At 37.1% G+C, this 20,200-nt stretch overlaps 2 protein-coding genes across 2 annotated transcripts; both read right to left on the bottom strand.

Annotated features, from left to right (window-relative positions):
* Window positions 1–6,390: 6,390 nt before the first annotated feature.
* Window positions 6,391–19,399, bottom strand: LOC135142127 (uncharacterized). The gene is made up of 8 exons (XM_064073792.1): window positions 19,300–19,399; window positions 9,162–9,794; window positions 8,568–9,114; window positions 8,319–8,511; window positions 8,130–8,226; window positions 6,806–8,086; window positions 6,651–6,751; window positions 6,391–6,603 (listed from the first exon to the last, which is right to left on the bottom strand). Exons 1-8 carry the CDS (start codon window positions 19,381–19,383, stop codon window positions 6,417–6,419), a joined length of 3,123 nt encoding a protein of 1,040 aa, XP_063929862.1. The 5' UTR covers window positions 19,384–19,399; the 3' UTR covers window positions 6,391–6,416.
* LOC135141969 (uncharacterized) lies at window positions 12,121–12,836 on the bottom strand. Its single transcript, XM_064073595.1, has 2 exons — window positions 12,537–12,836; window positions 12,121–12,479 (listed from the first exon to the last, which is right to left on the bottom strand). Exons 1-2 carry the CDS (start codon window positions 12,703–12,705, stop codon window positions 12,133–12,135), a joined length of 516 nt encoding a protein of 171 aa, XP_063929665.1. The 5' UTR covers window positions 12,706–12,836; the 3' UTR covers window positions 12,121–12,132.
* Window positions 19,400–20,200: the final 801 nt, after the last annotated feature.

Genomic DNA, 20,200 nt, shown 5'->3' with positions numbered 1-20,200 from the left:
TCGGAGGCTTCCACGGTCGAAGTTAATACATGATCGTTTTCCGGCTTGGGACCGTATCAATTGAGTTTTTGCCCCATCTACTGGTCTTTTTGATAGAATCACCCACATCCAATCCCAAAAAAACTCTAGACCAAAAGAAACAAGTCCATATCCGAAAATTTCAGTCCCTTGCTCCAAAACTAAAAAATCGTAAGCAACCTGCTAGTAAAACGGTCGTCAATTTGTCATCTTACTCCCTTTCTGAATCAGAGAACACACTTTTGTCAAAAGGCCTATTAGTGCTGTCGAAACTTCCATCAGAAATCTGCGAAGAGAAAACGCAGACTCTACTCGTTTCGAGACAGCAAAAATCCTGCACTCAGCACGCCCAAGAAGAATTAAAGGACCGCTCGCACTTCTCTTAAAACTAATACCGACCTAGGCATCCTGCCCGCTGACAAAGGCAATGCCACTGTCATTCTGGACAAAGCAGAATACATCGATAAAATACACTTCTTGTTACAAGACGGTTCCTATTCTATTCTTCCTCGGGACCCAACTTCACGCATAGAACGTGAGATCACAACTCTGTTGAGATCGGGTGACTTCCTAACCGATGTGTTCAAACGTCTAATACCCCGAAACTGCAAACCACCACGTATATACGGTCTGCCCAAAATTCACAAAAACAATTGCCCTCTCAGATCCATCGTCAGTACTTTAGAGTCTCCCACTTACAATACAGCCCAATACCTCGGCCGTGTTCTGAAAGAATACACCGGAAAAACCTCTTCACATATTCTTCTGTCCTCACATTTTGTCCAACTGATCTCCGAAATCTTTTTTGACCCCGAAGATAGAATTGTCAGTTTATTGGGGCTTTCCAGAAACGTAGTGCAGGATTTGGCGGAATCCTGGGAAGTCGAGGGGGAATATGGGATTAACCTAACCATTCTTATTGAATAGGGTTTCCGGTGTTAGGGAGCCATATCTTCAGACCAGAGGAATGTTCGGTCGCTGAATTGAACGCGTGAATGAGGTAAAAACGTGGGCAGGGTCGTGGGGGACAAACTCACCCAATGTGACACATAGGGCCTGAATACAAGCGAAACAGGAAAACCCGATTAGGTACAACAGATGATCAGACGATGGTATAACAATACGAGGGCAGAATATTGTGCACACGCATAATTAACTAGGATAGTGATAACTTGTAGTTACAGGGTTTCTATAAATGATTATAGGATCGAAGTAGGTCATGGAAGCGTGATGCCTATCACTTTATATGTATTTTACTAAATGCTCAAGGATGCACGATAAATACCACATGCATCTGTATAACTGGTTGCCTAAATGCCTCTTGTTATTAAAAAATAAAAATAATTCATAATACAATAAAAATAAACACCCAATCTCTGTTTCTTATTTTCAAAAATGTTTTGTAACATCCTTTCGTCAAACGGGTGAGTCAGCTGGACTCAACTACTGCAGTGATCTAAGGCTTATAAAATATGTTTCTCACGCTGTTAGGTTAGATAGGTCATAAAAAACGTTTGGACTAGACATACTTGAACACCGGTGTCTCCTCTAAACCCAGGTCATAGTAGATTCTAATCCCCATTGAAGTGATGATTGGCGGTCAGTACATTCCTATATTATACATTTACATACACAAAGGTGGCGGATAGGGGAACGCCTCTCAGATATGAGTGGTACCGAGGAAATCAAATACTCGGGGCAGACCAAAACCAGCACACAAAGGACACGACGGTCTCCATGTTAGGAGCGGTAGTCCGACAGCGTCTGTTCTCCAAGTAGGAGCGGCTGAACACATAGTCAGGAAAGCAACGGGAAACTACCTGACTCATACAAATTCCCCAAGATATCACGATGAGCACACAAAATAGAACAATGGCCCTCAGTCCCGGACACCCCTTAGATGGGGAGAGGGTGCGAAGAATCCCCCGGTTACCCAATAAAAACAAAAATGATTTTAAGATTCACAAGGAAAAAAGAATTGGCACATGGAATGTGAAGAGTATGTATCAACCTGGAAAAGCAGCGAACATAATAAAAGAAGCAAAACGACTTCAAATCGACATACTAGGATGCAGTGAAACAAGATGGCCAAATTCAGGTCAATGCACCATTAATGAACATCACATATACTTTTCCGGAGACAATACTACCAAAAACAAAAATGGCGTAGCAGTAATTCTAAATGACCAAACCAACAAAAGTGTAAAAGGATTTATCCCCATTTCAAGCAAAGTAGCATTGGTCAAAATCAAATCAAACCCTTTCGACACAAATATCATTCAAGTATACGCACCAACAGCTAACAGTAATGAACAAGAAATCGAAGAATTTTATGAAGAAATAAGAATAGCAACTAAACATACGAAGAAAGAAGAAGTTAACATCATCTTAGGCGACATGAATGCCAAAATTGGGCTGGGAAAAATAGAAGATGTGGTAGGAGATTTCGGACTAGGAACCAGAAACGAAAGGGGTGAACGTTTAATAGAATTTTGTCAAGAAATGAACTTCACCATTATGAATACCTTCTTCAAACTACCTCCCAGAAGGCTATATACCTGGAGAGCTCCTACAGACAGCAACGACAGAATCGTAAGAAACCAGATTGATTTTATAATAATAAACAAAAAATACCGAAACGCAGTAACTTCTTGCAAAACATACCCAGGAGCAGACATACCATCGGACCACAACCTATTACTAGCACGTACTAAACTCCGACTAAAGAAGGTTGGCAAAGGAAGACCATTACGAGGAGCTGACATGCAAAAACTAAAACAACATACCGTGTTTCAACAAACAAAGGACAGGATAAATACTGAACTCAAAACAATTTCCGAAAAGAACGCATCTGACCTGGAACTAGAAGATTTATGGGACAAAATAAAGTCATCGTTAACATCTGTTGCGGAAAAAGAACTAAAACCCGACAAAAGAATTAAAAAACAGGAATGGATGACAAATACAATTCTCGAACTGATGGAAGAAAGAAGACAACATCGGAACAAGAATAATGATAAATATAAAGAGCTACACAGAAGAATATTACACGCAATCAAAGAGGCTAAAGAGAGATGGATGCAGGAGAAATGTGACGAAATGGAGATTCTACAAGCCAAACATGACACTTTTAACCTACACAAAAAAATCAAAGAAACAACAGGAACACAGAGAAGGAAAGTTAATGGAATATTGCTGGACTCAGATAATAACTGTATTAGTGAAACAAAAGAAAAACTCGCAAGATGGAAGGAATATATGGAAGAACTGTTTGGAGACGAAAATACCGACATCATGACAAACACAAACACAGAAGAAGGACCAGCAATAACACAAGAAGAAGTAGAATCATCTATAAAAAGACTAAAAAACAACAAGAGCCCCGGACCAGATCAAATACACGGTGAAATTTTGAAATTATTGGGATCAGAGCAAATACAACTGTTGACAATACTCTTCAACAAAATATACACAACAGGAAAAATACCAAACGATTGGTTAACATCAACCTTTATTCCAATCCCAAAAAAGAATAATGCCACCAAATGCTGCGAACACAGAATAATCAGCTTAATGAGCCACCCGCTAAAAGTGTTCCTTAATATTATACAAGCACGCATATATAAAAAACTTGACTCAAGCATAAGTGATACCCAATTCGGCTTCAGGAAAAGTCTAGGTACCAGGGAGGCGCTGTTCTCCATACAGGTTCTGATTCAACGTGCCCGTGACGTCAATGCAGATGTATTCGCATGCTTTACAGACTTCGAAAAGGCTTTTGATAAAGTTAAACACACCAAACTCATATCAACTCTACGAGAATCAGGCATTGACGAGAGAGACATAAAAATTATAACAAACTTATATAAAGAACAAAAAGCCACAATACGAATAAATAATGAGGTATTAGAATCATTTAACGTAAGAAGAGGAGTACGGCAGGGATGCATATTATCGCCTCTCTTGTTTAATGTGTACTCAGAACAACTTTTCAGAGAAGCATTGGAAAACACAGATGATGGTCTTATAATAAACGGGGAAATAGTAAACAATCTCAGATACGCGGACGACACCGTCCTCTTAGCTGACAGCGCCGAAGGACTTCAAAGACTCATAGACCGTGTAGTTAATGCATGTAACATATACGAGATGAAATTGAACACCAAAAAAACGCATATACTAATCATCAGTAAAAATAATACCCATAATCCACAAATTACCGCTAACAACACAGTTCTCAAGATAGTCGACTCTGTAACATACCTGGGATGCACTCTGAATGAAGACTGGGACCACTCACGAGAAATAAAACATCGAATAGAAACAGCAAGAGCCACATTCAACAAAATGCGCAATGTATTATGCAACCTACAACTTAACATAAAAACCAGAATTAGGATACTAAACAGCTATATACTACCAACTCTCCTATATGGAGCGGAAGCATGGACGCTCACTGATGCATCGTGCAAACGTGTAGACGCGTTTGAGATGTGGTGCTACCGCCGCATGCTAAGAGTATCCTGGACCCATCACGTGTCAAACGAAACCATTTTGCAGAAAATTCATGAAAAACTGAACTTCCTAACAACTATTAAATACAGGAAATTGGAATACTTCGGTCACATAATGAGAGGGGAAAAATACCGCGTCTTACAGCTAATACTGCAAGGCAAAATAGAAGGTCATAGAACAGCAGGACGCAGAAGAATATCGTGGCTGCGAAATTTAAGATCATGGACCGGATTGACCTCAATGGCACTATTTAGAGCGGCGGTAAATAGAGTAATGTGGGCAAATGTGATAGCCGACATCCACAGAGGATAGGCACTTCAAGAAGAAGAAGATACACAAATATCAATATTTGGGTAAAGAATGTCTCTCACGTGTGGGCCGTTGAATGATTTGATTGGTAAACCGTGATTTCTGCCTTATGGATTTGTGAGATCATGGGAAGTAATATGTGATTTTGTTTGAATATGACTGAAGAATAGGATTCATTTAAGGGTAGAATTTTCAGCTATAGTGGCTTATCTCCTTGTATAAACTTCCTGCTGAGAACAATCACCGAAATATACTCCATATCCAGATATGGGCAGCACCCTCGCTCTCAACCAAATCACTTCACTGGTAATTCACTTCGAGCTCATGTCTTTGTCTACGATTTTTTTGTGGAAATATCATCAATGAATGCATGAAGACTCTGGGTTCAAATGCGACACTTTTGCTCAACGACGACTAGTCTGACCATTTCTTCAGCATTTTGGCTGGACAGTCGGCGACAAAACTATGGAAAATAAATTTTTATGCATTCTTTACTTTACTGCGGACTAAAATTCCTATAAATAGTCGATCAGTGAGTTCGTCAGATCACGTACAGCACCATGTAAACCCTCAAGATATCTTGAGTCGAAAAACCACAACATCGAGCTCCCCTTGACTCGCTGAGCTGTTGAAACAATCGTATTATGGTGTAAGTTATCATTGGTCTGATTAAATTTCGCTTGCATGCAGTATTTTTTCCTCGTACAGCCGTGTTACTGCCTCATTAGATATCGCTACTCTGCAATCACCAATAAGTTGGAGCGTCACATCGTGAAACCTCCGCACCGGTCTAAATTTCACCTTCTCGGTCTATATTCTGAGAGTCCTCTCACTCAAACTCCGTACTCGCGCCTGCCTCATCCACATGCTTAACCTATGGGCTGGACAAAAAGTCTGTTCAGTCCCTAGGTTAAGCATGTGGGTGAGGTAGACACGAGTACATAATTTGGATGAAAGTACTCTCACAATACTCTCAAGGCGTGAGTCCGAATCGCCGGTACGCCCATTCGTTACGAACGAGTAGATAAACTACTCCCTCTTGACTTTCTATGGTTCCCTCAATTAATATACCGTGAAGATAAAGTAAATGGAGTCGTTTTCTGGATAAAAACATATTCAAATCAGTCGGACTAGAAGTGTTCGTCCACATGCGGATCAACTAAATTCAACAAGGTTGCACGATAAAACCGCTTGGCCGAAGCGAGGTGAGAAACAGGTAACCCAAACGAGGGGAGGTCTGAGACACCGGCTGAACAGAAAGAGTAACGGCACCTGCGTTGGCCAAAGTCGAAATGTGGGCAAAACCCAAAAGAGTTGAATGTTGTAGATAAGTGAAAATACATTCAACTGCAGTACAGCGAAGAATTTTCCGCAGTGTGACATGAACATTAAATAATTCAATCAGTCCCCTCAAAAAGTTATCTTCTTAATAAGGGAACCTTTTTGATCACTCGGTGCGCTATAATAATGATATAATGTTTATCCCCACAACACCGAAAACATTATAAAGACAGTAAATATTTTTAAAACTTTATTTTTTTTCTACTCTTAAATCTTACATTCTCCTCCCTGTATTACTGGTACCGTAACTGTTGCATGCGCCGAGCTTGCGGCATATGGCATTTGGACAATGTATGCAAATACGTAAGATTATCGTCCGGTGCAGTGATACGAATCTGCAGTCGTTCTTTAACTTCTGCCCGGCTCCACACCCGTTGGGCTTTCTCAATAACATCAGAAATCATTTCATGCTCCAGACACCTAAAAAACAAAGTTAACACAAGTTGAAAATATTTTTTTCTATGTACAAAGCGCATGGGTGATTTTTGACGATTTGATCGATGGTGTGCATCTTTGTGGGCTCTGTGTCTTCTATAAATACTCTCTTCTGAGCAAATTTCTTGTCGCACTATAAAATAATTACAGTTTAACAGTAAAAAAAAATAATAAAAATGAGACTGACTTTAGTTTTGTAGGTAGCATTAAGGATATTGTTACAAATAGTGTTTTCTAAAACTTGAAGATAAAGTAGCACGTTGTAGTCTTTGATCGTGCTTTGATCACCCAAGAGCCGCAAAAGAGGATCCTTATCACAGTGACATAATTTGAAAACATAATGAATGTCTTTCATCAGACGCTCCAACTTATTGTCAAGTTGGTGTATTTCATCCGTAAGTATTTTAGTATCCTGGGTGGATTTTTGTAATTGTTCCTCCAAATTTTCAATTGTTTTAGTCTGCTGTTCTGCCATATGATCTAGCGATAACCTTTGTTCTTCTATACTCTCGTAGAGAGAACCAAGTGTGTCATTGGCCAACGCCATGTTGTTCATCGCGTTAATTACATATTTGAAACTGGAGAAATTATCGGCTTCCCTTTGACGGTATTTTCTGGCAATCACGTCCGTGTTTGTTTGTCTTGCAAACTCGACTATCTCTGTCAGCATAATCTTATATTCATGCATTTTTTGTTCCATGATCTTTTGCATTTCCACCCTCTTTAACGTTTCCTTCTGAATTAAATCTTTCACCACCCGTTTCTGTCCTTTTATAGAAAGAAACTTTTCTAGTTTTACAATGTGGTCTATGTTCTGTCTGTATCTTCTCATTTCTTCCACATTAATGACATAATCTTTATGTCCTGACGTCCGCAATATTTGCAATTTATTGCACCAATCTTCCCTTTGATCGTACGTTATAGTCGCTTGTTCGATCAAATCTAACATGATTCTTTTGCCAGTTGTCAATCTATCGATCAGTTTCCCCCACAGCGTTTGAAAATTTCTTCGGTTCCACAACAAATGGGTGATTTCGTCTCTCATCCTTGTATTTTCGGTCACAATCATATTAAATTTCTTCATTTCCGCATCTAGTTTATTTTCTAAGGTCTCAAGTGTTTGCACAGCAGCGTGACAAGTGTCTTCGTATTGTCGATCTGTAATCTGCATCTTTTTCAACGCATGCACGTTTTTAGTAACGTCTCGTATTCGTTGTTCGAGTTCAGCCATGTATGTTTTTTGTGTTTTAACTTCTTCAGTGCAAATTTCGCCGAATTGGAGAATTGCGGCCAAATTCTTGAATTGAACATTGTCTCGTTTTCGTTTTTCTGGACCTGTTGCTACTGCCAAATCCTTGAGAATATTTTCGTATTCTTTTTTAAAGATGTTGACAACTTTACTAGCTTTGGTGAGTTTGGTGAAGCCAGTAAGTTGAGACATTGCTCTTTCGCGGTCCAGAATCCAAAACTATAACAACAGAGTAATGTGTTTTCTTAAAAAGGAAACCTACCTCTCGAACGAGTCGAACGAGTTCTTTCTCTTCATTTTGTTTGTCTTTATTCGTGTTTTTCTGTACTGTAACGAGGGAAGGCATTTTTACAACAAAAAATCACAAAAAATGAACAAAACGTATCACGTGAAAAAAATAACAAAAATGACAAAGACGACGTTTCACGACAAACAACTAAGCATATACTACGTGATTAAGAAGATCAGCGAATTCTCTTCCTCATGAGCTATAATCAAATGTGTAGAGTTACAGCAAAGTTTGTTTGTACTTTTACTCACAGATTTCTCTTTGAAGTATACCGCTGTTATCAAACCAGAAATTTTCTTTTCGATCAGTCCCAAGTAGATTAAAACGTTATCTTCATTGACGTCTGGGTTTTGGCCTGGAACAACACATCAAAAGCAATATATTCATCTGGTAGACTTGTCTCTTACTAACCCAAAAGACCCAAAATTGGTGTAAAATCACACCCGACACTTTCAAAAATACCTCTTATGCCTACCAAAACCTCCGACAATGCGTGTTCCGCCTTCTTCAAAATTTCTTCATCGTTGTCAGCTATTTTTGTCGCCTTTTCTAAAGCTTTAGTCAAGCTTTCTAATGTATTCTTCTCCTTTTTGGCTTTTTGTTCACATATTTCTTTCTGTTCACTAATTCTCGTTTTAATGTCTTCAATAGACTCCTCTAAAACCTCTAGTTCGTGATTCAACTCATTCACGTAATTAAAGAGGGCAAAATTTTCTTCTTCTTGCTTCGTGTATTTAACAGCAATCTTTTCCACATCACCCTCTTCACAAAACGACTTGATTTTATCCAGCGTTTCTTGGAAGATTTTGATTTGCTTTTCTAATTCTTCCTTCTCCTGTTCTTTCTTTCTCATTTCTTTTTCTTCCAAGTCACGCATGACACGTTTTTGGCCTTTAATAGTCAAAAACTCTCTCAATTTGCCGTCGTGGTCCAACTGGCGTTGCATTTCTCTCATTTCCTAGAAACAGTAAATGAAGAACCAGAATAGAAGAACAGTAGTAGTACCTGGGTATGCACTATGACGTCATTATGGGCTCGTATTTTCAAAGCGTGCAGTTTCGAGCACCACTCTTCCCTCTGATCATACGCCATAGTGGCCTGTTCAATCAAATCCAGCATGAACTTTTTCCCCGTGTTAAGATCAAAAATCAGTTTTTCCCAAATTGCATTAAATCTTGTCCTCTCCTTTAACAGGTGGTCGATTTCTTCTCGCATTTGTTTGTTTTCGGTCAAAACTGTACAGAATCGCTTGATCATGGTTTCCAGTTTGTTTTCGAGCATCTGCACGGATTTTCGGCCAGATTTGATCCTCTCTTGATATTCTCCTTCTGTAACTTCTTTCAGTTTGAGTTTTTCCACTTGTCTTTCTGTTTTCTTGACTTGTTGGTTGATTTCTTCCAAGCGGAATTTTTCTTTCTTGAGTTGGTCGATTAGGTCGTCGTGTTTTTGGAGGAGAATTTCTAATTGGAAGGAAGTCGTGGTGTCTTTGCGTTTTTGGCCGTCGGATGTCGCTACTTTGATGTCTGCCGTCAAATCATCTTTTTCTTTTTTCAGTCGAGAGATGATGCGCTGCTGTTTTTTGAGTTTGTTGGTAACTTCGTCAAGGAAAGCTTTGCGGTCGCCTTCCATAATGCGGTACTAGTAACAAAAAAGATTCTTGTTACAGATTAAGTCAGTCACGTCAGTGTTAATTATCTTAAGTCTAACGTTAAATTTTGCTTTGTATAACGTTAAAGAGTTTAGATAAAACGCTAACCAAAAATTGGCTTATCATCCCAACTGACAATTTAATGACGTCCCTTCAATTTTTTTTAGTAAACACCATTTAAATTTAATAAAATAACATACCCCTATACTTGTGGTTTATAAATCCGCCTTGGCCCTAGGCATCCAGATTTTCGCAAAAAAAATCCAAATTGCATTTTAGTAGTTACCAGTCAAAGAGCACAAATGTTGAAATAAATCAATTCTATATTAAGTAATTTTTTTGTTGCCATTTAAATTAATGATGCGCGACTGAACATGGTTCGCCCGATATTTTTGTTTTCATTTTGGTTACGTGCTCACCACAATGATTATCTACACTCTGTCATTATTGTTCCAACTTCTTGGACAATTACCTGAATTGCTACCTTCCTAACCTCAGATTATTATTGTTTCGTAGAATGTGGGATTAATTCTAGTTAAATCATTTCAATTGAATTAAAGCAACAATGCTATGAATATAACCTCAATAAATATGAGTAATATGACTGTGTTATTCCATCAAACTCTCAATCATACGTTAGTTTTTGCTTATTGTAAAAGAATAATTCTGATAAATGTCTAATTTCACGGTTTAACTTGAAGACTATCGAAATGTCGCTCTCCCGTTTCCGTTTATCTATCTGTTAGACAGAAAATTCTTTAAACCAGTGGATCGATTGTTGTCAAAGTTTACAAAAATTGGGTTCATTGTAAAAGGTAAAACGTTAAATGGATGTGTCATCTTAAAAGTGTTAAGTAAATCTCGATGGAAATTTAAAATATGATACTAGTTACAGAGCTTTAACACATTTTTCTCTACGTCCGTTAAAAAAGTCGCTGTTGATTTGATTTATTAATTAGTGTAGCTAAAACATGTGCTTATTTAATCGTGTAAAAAGTAGAAAAGCGTGATAAAACGTCGTCGTAACGTTTCATTACTTAATCTTTGATATTAAAATCTCATTAGATGCGTTCGGTTTTGAACCCACACAAACATTAATTTTTTTAAACCGAAATTATTTCGATACTACTACCTTTGTCCAAAATTAACATGAAACCCTTTCCTGAATTCTTTTCCACCGTTTCTCCAACAGATGGAATAAAACGCGTCTCATACGCTTATGTGAATTAGTTGACTTCCGCGATGTGATTTCAAATTTTGTAATATCAAGCGTAATTTGAGGTGTCTGATTGTCTGAAGCTCGACAATTTTTTCATCAAATTGCGTGATGTGAGATTTTGTTGTCTCCTCGCTTTTGGCTACATTTAAGGTAATTATTTCCTTGATTCATTCATAATTTTGTATTTTGCTATTACCTATAGATCTGAACCACTGTGTAAGTTGTAAGTGATCACGAATGTGAAGTGATGAGGAGTATAATACACTTTATTGACAAACGGAAACGAAGTGCATTTAAATTTATACAAGAGAATGTATAGTGCTATTGGCTCCTTTTACCGAAAAATCGAAGAGTCAAAATTCATCAACGCTTTAGTCCAGTTACTCAAAATTTAAACTAGCACTGTCGTTATGCAATAATGTGGTAAATCGCAAATTTGCAAAGCTAACAGCTTACTTGAAGGGATAATCATTTGGCTATAAATCGGAAAACGAAAATCTTTGTCGAAAAAACAAATGAATCACATAAGTCACTTTAATTAAATTTTACTGGAATCATTAAAAACTGAATAAAATAAAAAACAGAAGTTTATTTGGTACTTAACTGCCCTTTTCAAAGAAGCGGGATTTGTTGGGCTGCACTTCAGGGGCGATGAAAGTTCTGTCGAAATAATCTTCGACCAATTTTTTTCGTCGGAAATGAGATACGCTAAAAAGAATTTTGGGTCGAAGAAGCTGCTTTGTTACAACTACAAAATCCATGTGACGTATAGAGCTTTGTAATCTGAACTGTGGTGAAAACCGCGTTCCAAAGTTTCCATAAATAATTGAGATATTCATTTTTAACAGGTTTAGCGCCATGGCGGACGCCGGTGTCCGCTCTGGTTTCTAAACTTTGTTGATCATTCCTGGCCAAGCGGACGCACTTTTGAGCTATTTAACGTAGTAGTGTGACCGCTGTGGCCCTGCGAAACTGCATCCTGGTTCCAGGTTTTTTATAGCAAAATTTATTTAGAAAATAATAATGTCATAATTGTTTTATGTTTAAAGAAATTTATTGAATAGTATATTGAATACTTTTGTATTTATACAATGTATGATTAGTACAAATTATTTATTGTGGTATAAGTTAAAGCACTCGAGGCAATATCTTGGATTTCCATCGCATTGTTGACAATAGGTAGTAACTTTCTTCACTTTATTCTTTTCGATAATGCCATCCACCTTTTTTTGGTAGCATCCTTTGCAGTATCGACGATTTTCTCGAGCTTTACAGTCTAGTCTGGTAAATTGATGTGTTTTAAGAATTTGATGTCTTGGCTGACGAGTTTGCGCAACATCGCGTTTATCTTCGAATTTCAACAAGTCTTCAGTTACCAATAAGCGAAAATCGTTTATTGGAATGTTGCTTTGTTCAATATCCTTGTAAATGATGTGAGCATTTACCATTGAAGTACCTAATCAAACATACATAAAAGTCGCAACATTTACAAAAAAAATAAATGATTTCTTACCCAACAGTACTTCAATTGCCAGTTTTTTGTACCAGCGGATGGACTTCCGTAAAGCTGAACTGTAGCTTGCCATTTGATCAGAAAGATCAATCGAACTTTTGCCTGAATTATAATGCACGATAGCTGTGGGCTTTTGAATAGATTTTCCTCGGCGTTGAATTTCTACCATTTGGTCTGTATGACATGTGGACAAAACCAAGACATCCCGTTTGTCTCGCCATTTGACTAGACATATTCCTCTTTCGTTTTCTTGGGAAAATACCTCACCTTTTTTCAGTTTCTTTTTTATTACTTCTGGCGGGTTTCCTTTCCGGTTCGCCCTCAATGTACCTAAGCAATGTGTTTTATGATCTAACAGTATGTGCGCAAGTTGAAGACTTGTGTACCAGTTATCTGTAATACACAGTCTACCGCTACCTAAGAGATCTTTCGCCAACTTGAGCACAATTTGTGTTGAAACGGCCAGTGGATTATCTGTCGTTTTCTCTTTTCCTGCATAAATACTGATGTTCCAGGTGTACCCGTTGTTGCAACAAAGTTTGAAAACTTTTATTCCGTACTTATGTGTTTTCTGTGGATTGTATTGTTTGAACACTAGTCTTCCTTGAAAAGGTACCATCGTTTCGTCGATACAAAATGTCTTACCAGGTGTGTATACAGTTTGATAATTTTTGGTGAGCATATCGATAAGCGGTTGAATCTTATATAGACGATCTCCTTCAGGACACTGTTCGTTATCGGAGAAGTGTAGCATCTTTAGCAATATTTCAAATCTGTTACGACTCATGACGTTGCGAGCAACGTCTGATTTTAGAAGCCATTTCTGAGACCAATAATCGCGAAGGCTGTTCATACGAACCATTCCCATATAAGAAAGCAGACCTATCAAATGTATGATTTCTGCCCGAGTGGTTGGTTCCCAATTGTGCACACGAGATTTGTTTGAAATATTGTTATTACACATAACAAACTGCGTTGCATAAATGTTGGTTTGATCCACAATTGCATCAATTATATCAAAATCAACAAAAGCAAAATAATAGTCAATTGGGTGGTGTCCCATCAATGCGGCCTGCCATTCCTGTTTTATCCCACTTTCAAAATTTTCTTCAAATTGAAGATGATTTCCTACAGGAGGAACCCAGACTGATTGTGTCAAATCATATAGCGTTTGATCAGCATCATTTTCTGTTTCAATCCATTCTTCATGTGCTATATTATCGTCTCCAAAATGAGTAGAACCTGCACTTGCGTTCCGAGTGTTTGAGTCATAAAAACTGCAGAACTATCTTTCACCTGTTCTCGTTCTATATCTTCTTTAGATTCACTTGTTATATCTTGATATTTGCTTTCTATTTCTTTTGTGGTGCGTTTACCACGAAAGATGTTAGAAGGACCTGGCATATTTTCATTTCCTACCGATAAAGAAGAAATATTCTTCGTCTTTTTTACAGGAATTTCGCAATCACTATCGGTAGAATAATTGTCTGAGTTTGAACTATCAGGTAAAACAAAACCTGGATCTACGTCAGAATCTGCTGAGTACGGTTCACTTAGTGAATTATTACTATTGAAAATTATCAGTGTGATATTTCATATAACATCTAATTTTCGGACACTTACCACCAGAATGCTGTTTTTGTTCTAAAGCTAGTTTTACAATTCGTTTTCCACGACTGTTCATTTTTTCTACAAAAATAAACACAACGCCACTAATAACACCCAAATAAATAGCAGATTTTAAGACAAAACCTGTAAAATTGCAATGGCGGACACTTCGGGTCGTCTCGTGTCCGCTCGGTAGTCACGTTCCACAGCGGACACCGGTGTCCGCTAAGATTGCAAACGGGCCACAGCGGACACCGGTGTCCGCTGTCTGTTTTTTGTCAATTGGCAAACAAAAAAAAATTGAAAAGTATTTTTTTTGATAAAAAATAAAACTATATATATCTGAGAAATTGTCAAAAAAACGGTTTGGTCCAGGGTGACTTTCTGTTCGAATTACCTTGGCGCTAAACCTGTTAAAATACATACGTTAATAAAAAATTTCACCAAATTAAAAAAAAAATTATGGTGGTAAATCATTTAAAAAAAAACTGCCCGCTGTGTTGTATAGAGAAAGTTGTGGACAGCTTTTATTTAAAATTTCATTGGAATCAGTTTTGAAACATATTATTTCTACACTCCCTAATTATCCCTACCAAGCTTGTGACGGCATCACTTCAAAATTTTGCTAGTAAACGTTGTTTAAAATTTTTAAAATAAGATACTCCACTCCTAAACTCGTGGTTTGTGAATTTGCCTGAATTTTTTACCCTAAGCATCCAGATAAAATCAAAATTGTATAACAACATTTTTTATTATTCAATTTTGAAAGGATCGTAAGCATGGTCAATCGTTAATCAAAATTTATCCTCCCCAAAACTTGATAAGATCATCCAAAAATTTTGATGAAAAATCTTAGAACAGAAAATATGCAAAATATTTATTATGAGTCTATACTTGTGGTTTATAAATGCATTCACATTGTTAGAATTTCTTATACAGGTGACTCAAAAAATTAATGAATGATGCAATTTATTTTATTGATCAAATAAAGACCGGTTCACTCCTTTTTCCAAAAATTTGAGAATACAGTATTATTACAATTCGTATTACACTGCACCTATTCCATTTGATATACAAGGTGTTTGAAATTTACGCATACCAAAATTCTATTACCGCCAGCAGTAACTCTGAAGATTATAAATTATATGACATGATAAGAATTCGAACCAAGTCTTCGCAGAAATACTAGCAAAAGTTACTACAAATTGACAACACTGTATTTTCTAGTGCACAAATAACTGAAATTATTTATGTTGTATTCTAGAAAATGAAGACAGGTAATACCAAGGGTGGGGAAAAAGTGCAATTTTTTATTTTATAAACAAATATACGAGGGTAATTGTGAGGCTCAAATATAAACCTTTTCTGACAATTACATAAAATCTGAATGAGTTATAACAATTAACAAAAAAATGGCAGCTGATTACAAAAGTATCGGGAAAATTTTGCCATACCTTGGGAGTTCTAGGGTTAATATCTAGCGATCCGCCACTTAAAATTAAACTGATATTTTCAAGGAGCGTGTAACCAGTATTTTTATGAGTTACTTCTTTTAATTTTAATTAACTGAATGTACTCTGTTTCTAGTTTTGTAATCGTCTTATCCGAAAATTCTAAAATCAAATTTTTTATTTGTTCGAAATGTTTCGTGTAAAAAATTGCGACATTTAACCAAGTACTATGGGGTAATAACGGGTTCAGGTGGCAGTGGAGTATTTGGAAACTTTTCTTTATATATTTGCACCCTAAAAGGTTACTATACAAATATGTCTTTAACATTATTTAATAAGGAATTTACAGTTAGAAATTGTTGTCTAATTTCCTCAGCAACTCTATTTAATTCGTGCGCGAAACTTACAACTTGAATCAAATTAGGATATAAAAATTTTCGTTTTTGACCGTCGTTAATTATACGAGTATATGCGGATCCATCGGACAACTTCATGAAAGATTCAGTAATAAATCTTAATACAGTCAGATGGTTGTTTTTTCTATGTTTTCATGCAATTAAATAAGATTTATTAGAGCCTTTACCATTTAAATAATCTAACAGTAGATTGGCAATATAACGCCCGGAAGCATGAGTAGTTTCCCCTACTACAAAATATATTTTTACAATTTCTTTAATACTAGAAATAGTCTCATTGTAAATATAATTTTTCCTCAGCGTACTTTCGTCCGATATAACATTTTTACAACATTTTTCTATAAATGCTCTGAAACAAGAGTCTTGCGAATTTTTAAAGGAAATATTGGCACTAAGCATCGTTTTACACAAATCTGAATTAAATGCTTGCTGTTCTTTTTTTTTTGAAGCATGCTTTGCAGAAAACATTTTCGTCAGTTGAAATAAGTTCACAATAATCTTTTATGTATGAATTTATTAACGTTGTTTTCATTAGGGGCATTTATTTAGTTGTGAATGAATTAGAAATATTTTGTCAAATTATTCTCCCCATCTTTACTTGCCAATATCAGGCATAAAATATTGTAAGCTCAGTCGACATGTATCCAGTTAGATTTTTATGACTTAAGACAAACCGTCCTTCTAAATCTAACTTGTAAACTGCAACACACAAATTTTTAGGTACATTTATTTAGAAAAATACCAAAAAATCCCAAATAGATATTCAAATGTTTTTAGACTTTCGCCAAACGGAAATCATAAATAAATGTTATTGCCACCTAATAAACCGTTCACAAGAGGAGACTTATTAACTTCGGATTTTACGAGTATCTGAGGAAAAGAAGTAGTTTCGATTTTTTTTTTGAACTGACAAAGTAAAATATGCATACATACTCGTATGCTTAAATCGACAGAATATGTAAAATACATATACAACAATTAATCTGCCTCAGTCAGTTTAAAAAAGGATAATTCAGATACACACTAAAGCATTTGCATATTTGTCTACCTATAAGTAGGGGAAACATCGCGGCAAAGCGAAAATTTGATTTTTAGGTCACCTTATTTCATTGTGTCCCGTCTTACACCACATAGATATTTTACTCACCTGTAAGAAAGAATAGAAATTGTTTTCTATGTTGAGGTATCTTACGTCTTTCAGATGGTTAGAAATTACAAAAGAAAGTTCTCTCAGCAATGGTGGTCTGAGGAGTCCATGTAATTAGCAATCCGTGATCTGGGCAACAAGGTATCTCAGGTCGTAAAAATTTAGCCAGAAAATATTTCGTTTAACGACATTGCACAGGAAGAACAAGCCTCTAAGAAAAAATTTGGGCCATTTAGGACTACATTTACAGCAGATCAAGAAAACCAATTAGAGCAGCACATTCTTGAAATGAAAAAGAGACCTTTTGGCTTGACCCTGAAAGATATAAGAAATCTTGCATTTCAATTTGCGGGACGAAGTAGGATGACTAATAATTTTAAAAAGGAGACTGGTATGGCAGGAAAGGCACTGGTTGTCCAGTTTTCTAAGAAGACAACAAACAATATCCTTACGTTTACCAGAAAAGACTTCCTTCGCCAGAGCTGCGGGTTTTTAACAAACCGGTTGCAGCAAAATTTTTCAAGTTACTGGGTAATTTAATGGACAAGCATTGTTTTCCACCCCAGTCCCTAACAAGTCGAGTCGTATTCTTTCCATGCGAGGTAAAAACCGGTGGGAGTCTTATTTTCGGCAGAACGAGGAGTTCTCGAAGTAGGTCTTCCACCAGAATCAATTGTGTAATGTTTTCCGGATGGATGCTGAAACATATTTTCTCTGATGCATGGCTTCCGCATTTCTTAAAATTTGCAACACGATTGAAAAAATCCTGAAGTAATGTCCGACTCAAAGGATGAGGAAGGAAGATTTACTTGAAGAAACACCGTCAGCAGAACGTCTGTTAGGCCATTCTTCAAACACAACACCGTCTCCACAACCGGGTCCATTCAGAAGAGCTTGCTCCTTCTCAAAGCCGGAGAAAACCTTTTGGACTTCTCAAGATAATGTTTGCACCGAAAGAAAACAAACTTGGAACAACTGTCACACGAAGACGTGGAAAAACGATTATACTAACAAGTACCCTTAATACTGCAGAGCTTAAAAATAGTGACATAACTGTAGCTATAAATAAAAAACAGATAGTTAAAAGTGAAATTTTTGCAAAAAAAAAACTACCACAAAAATGGTCAACAAGAGACCAAGAAAATATGATATAAGTACAAGTAGCAACGACGCTAAAGACAGATGGATACACATGATTCGACAGATCAGGAAAACGAAGATTTGCGACAACTATTTGCCACAACATTTACTACAGAACTTATTAACATGGAAAATATTGCCGATAATGATTTTTATTGATTCAGTTATTAGAAGAAAAGCGAAAAATATACAAGCAATTTGTTCCTCAAGTGATTTCCTCAGACTCTGCCAAAAATCAAAATGCTGCAATTTCTGTCAAATTTATACGAAACGATCAGGTCGATGTGTTTGAATTTTCAGATGTGGTAGACGAGAGTATCACATACAGCAAGGAAATAATGGGTAAATTAACTAAATATATGTACATTTTTCCTTCTTTTGTTATCATTTTTCGCTTTGCCCTATCATAGAATCCACTTTACCCCGTCATGGGCCAAAGTAAAAAAAAATGTAGTGGTCTACTTAATATTAAGAAAAAATGTTTATGCTTATTTTTACTTTGGTTAAAAAAATTTTATTTGAAAGAGGATATTTTTTAAATGTTTGTGACATTTGCGTCTTCTCAGTATGTTTATTTGTGTTCCTTTATAATAAATTTTTGTTTCTTAAGTATGTCACTTTGCCCCACCTTCCCTATTTTGTATGGATGGGTAATATCACAAAATAACATACTTATACAAAAGTATGAAAACATATCTGTATTACCAATGTCACGTCTACAGAAAAAGCGCCTCGGTATATATGTAGGTAGTTTCCCCAGTTCTAATTCGGTTTTATGATGTGTAAAAGTTAACTAATGCCGGTGATGGGACATTCATAAATAAGGATTTAACCATTATACTGTACAATGGTAACGGCATGGTTAAATCCTTAGTTATGACTGTCCTATCACCAGCTGTATAATCTATTGTTCAGGAAGTTAACTTTTACACAATGGGGTACTATCATAAAACCGAATTAGAACTCGGGAAACTCTACCTTGTTGATCATTCGAAGCCTACCTGCCTCTGCAGCCTCGCGAGCTCGGCTTCCGCCATCATCTCCATGTCCAGCTCGTCACTGGTCATATTGCGGGTCTTGTCCATGCCCCTTATCAGTCAGCCACCACCGCCGCTGCACCTTATCAACCACCAGTGACGTCACCCGTTCAATAATTTTCCCGAAACCAAACGCACCTGTGCCTCCTCCTGCGCATGCCCCAGGTGCTCGCGGTGTCTTTGAAACAAAACACCGTCAGTTCGTTCTCCGCACGTTCGCCGACAGGTAGTACTTCTGTGTCGTGTCCGTTTTTTGTTTTCTTTTTAAGTTCGTTTGGTGTTTGTGTGCTGTGCTCGGAGGGATTATCGCCTACAACTTCCACATTTGCGGATTTTGCGACGTAAGTTTTGGCCTAACGGGACTTCGCTCTTTTTGAGAGTCGCTGCCTGCTGAATTTCATCATTTTCGCGTTATGCTCAGGTTGCTTGATTCTTTGATAAAGACCTGGAGACACGTTCTGTTTGTTTTGTTTATTACGTTAACGGTTCTCCGTAAAGAGAGGAAAACTTCGGAAATGGGTTTGTTTTTCTTGGGAATTACGCAAGCGATGGGAATAGATTTGGTGGCGAAGGGGTTAATTAGGGAGGGTTCGCTAAAGCGATTGGTAAACGGTTGCCATGGTTACGGACATTTAAACACGAAGTTGTCAAAAGTTGTGTCAATTAACGCATTCCGCAGCAGTGACTTGGGTCGTGGAAGCTTTTTTTGGCTTCCGGCGAAGCTCGTTGAACTTGTAATTAAAAGATTGCATGGTGATGGCATTCTTGGAATGGTTGACAATGCAATGACAGGTGTCAAGCGGCGGTGTTTATTGGCTGTCGGCATCAATGGAACAGTGAGATGTAGTGCGTCATGTATAGTGTA

Source organism: Zophobas morio, unplaced genomic scaffold, assembly GCF_036711695.1.
Source record: "Zophobas morio isolate AGI-343-1 ecotype UQ-CSIRO unplaced genomic scaffold, CSIRO_AGI_Zmor_V1 ptg000046l, whole genome shotgun sequence".
Lineage (NCBI taxonomy): Eukaryota > Metazoa > Arthropoda > Insecta > Coleoptera > Tenebrionidae > Zophobas > Zophobas morio.
This window is presented reverse-complemented; position numbering and strand designations above follow the sequence as displayed.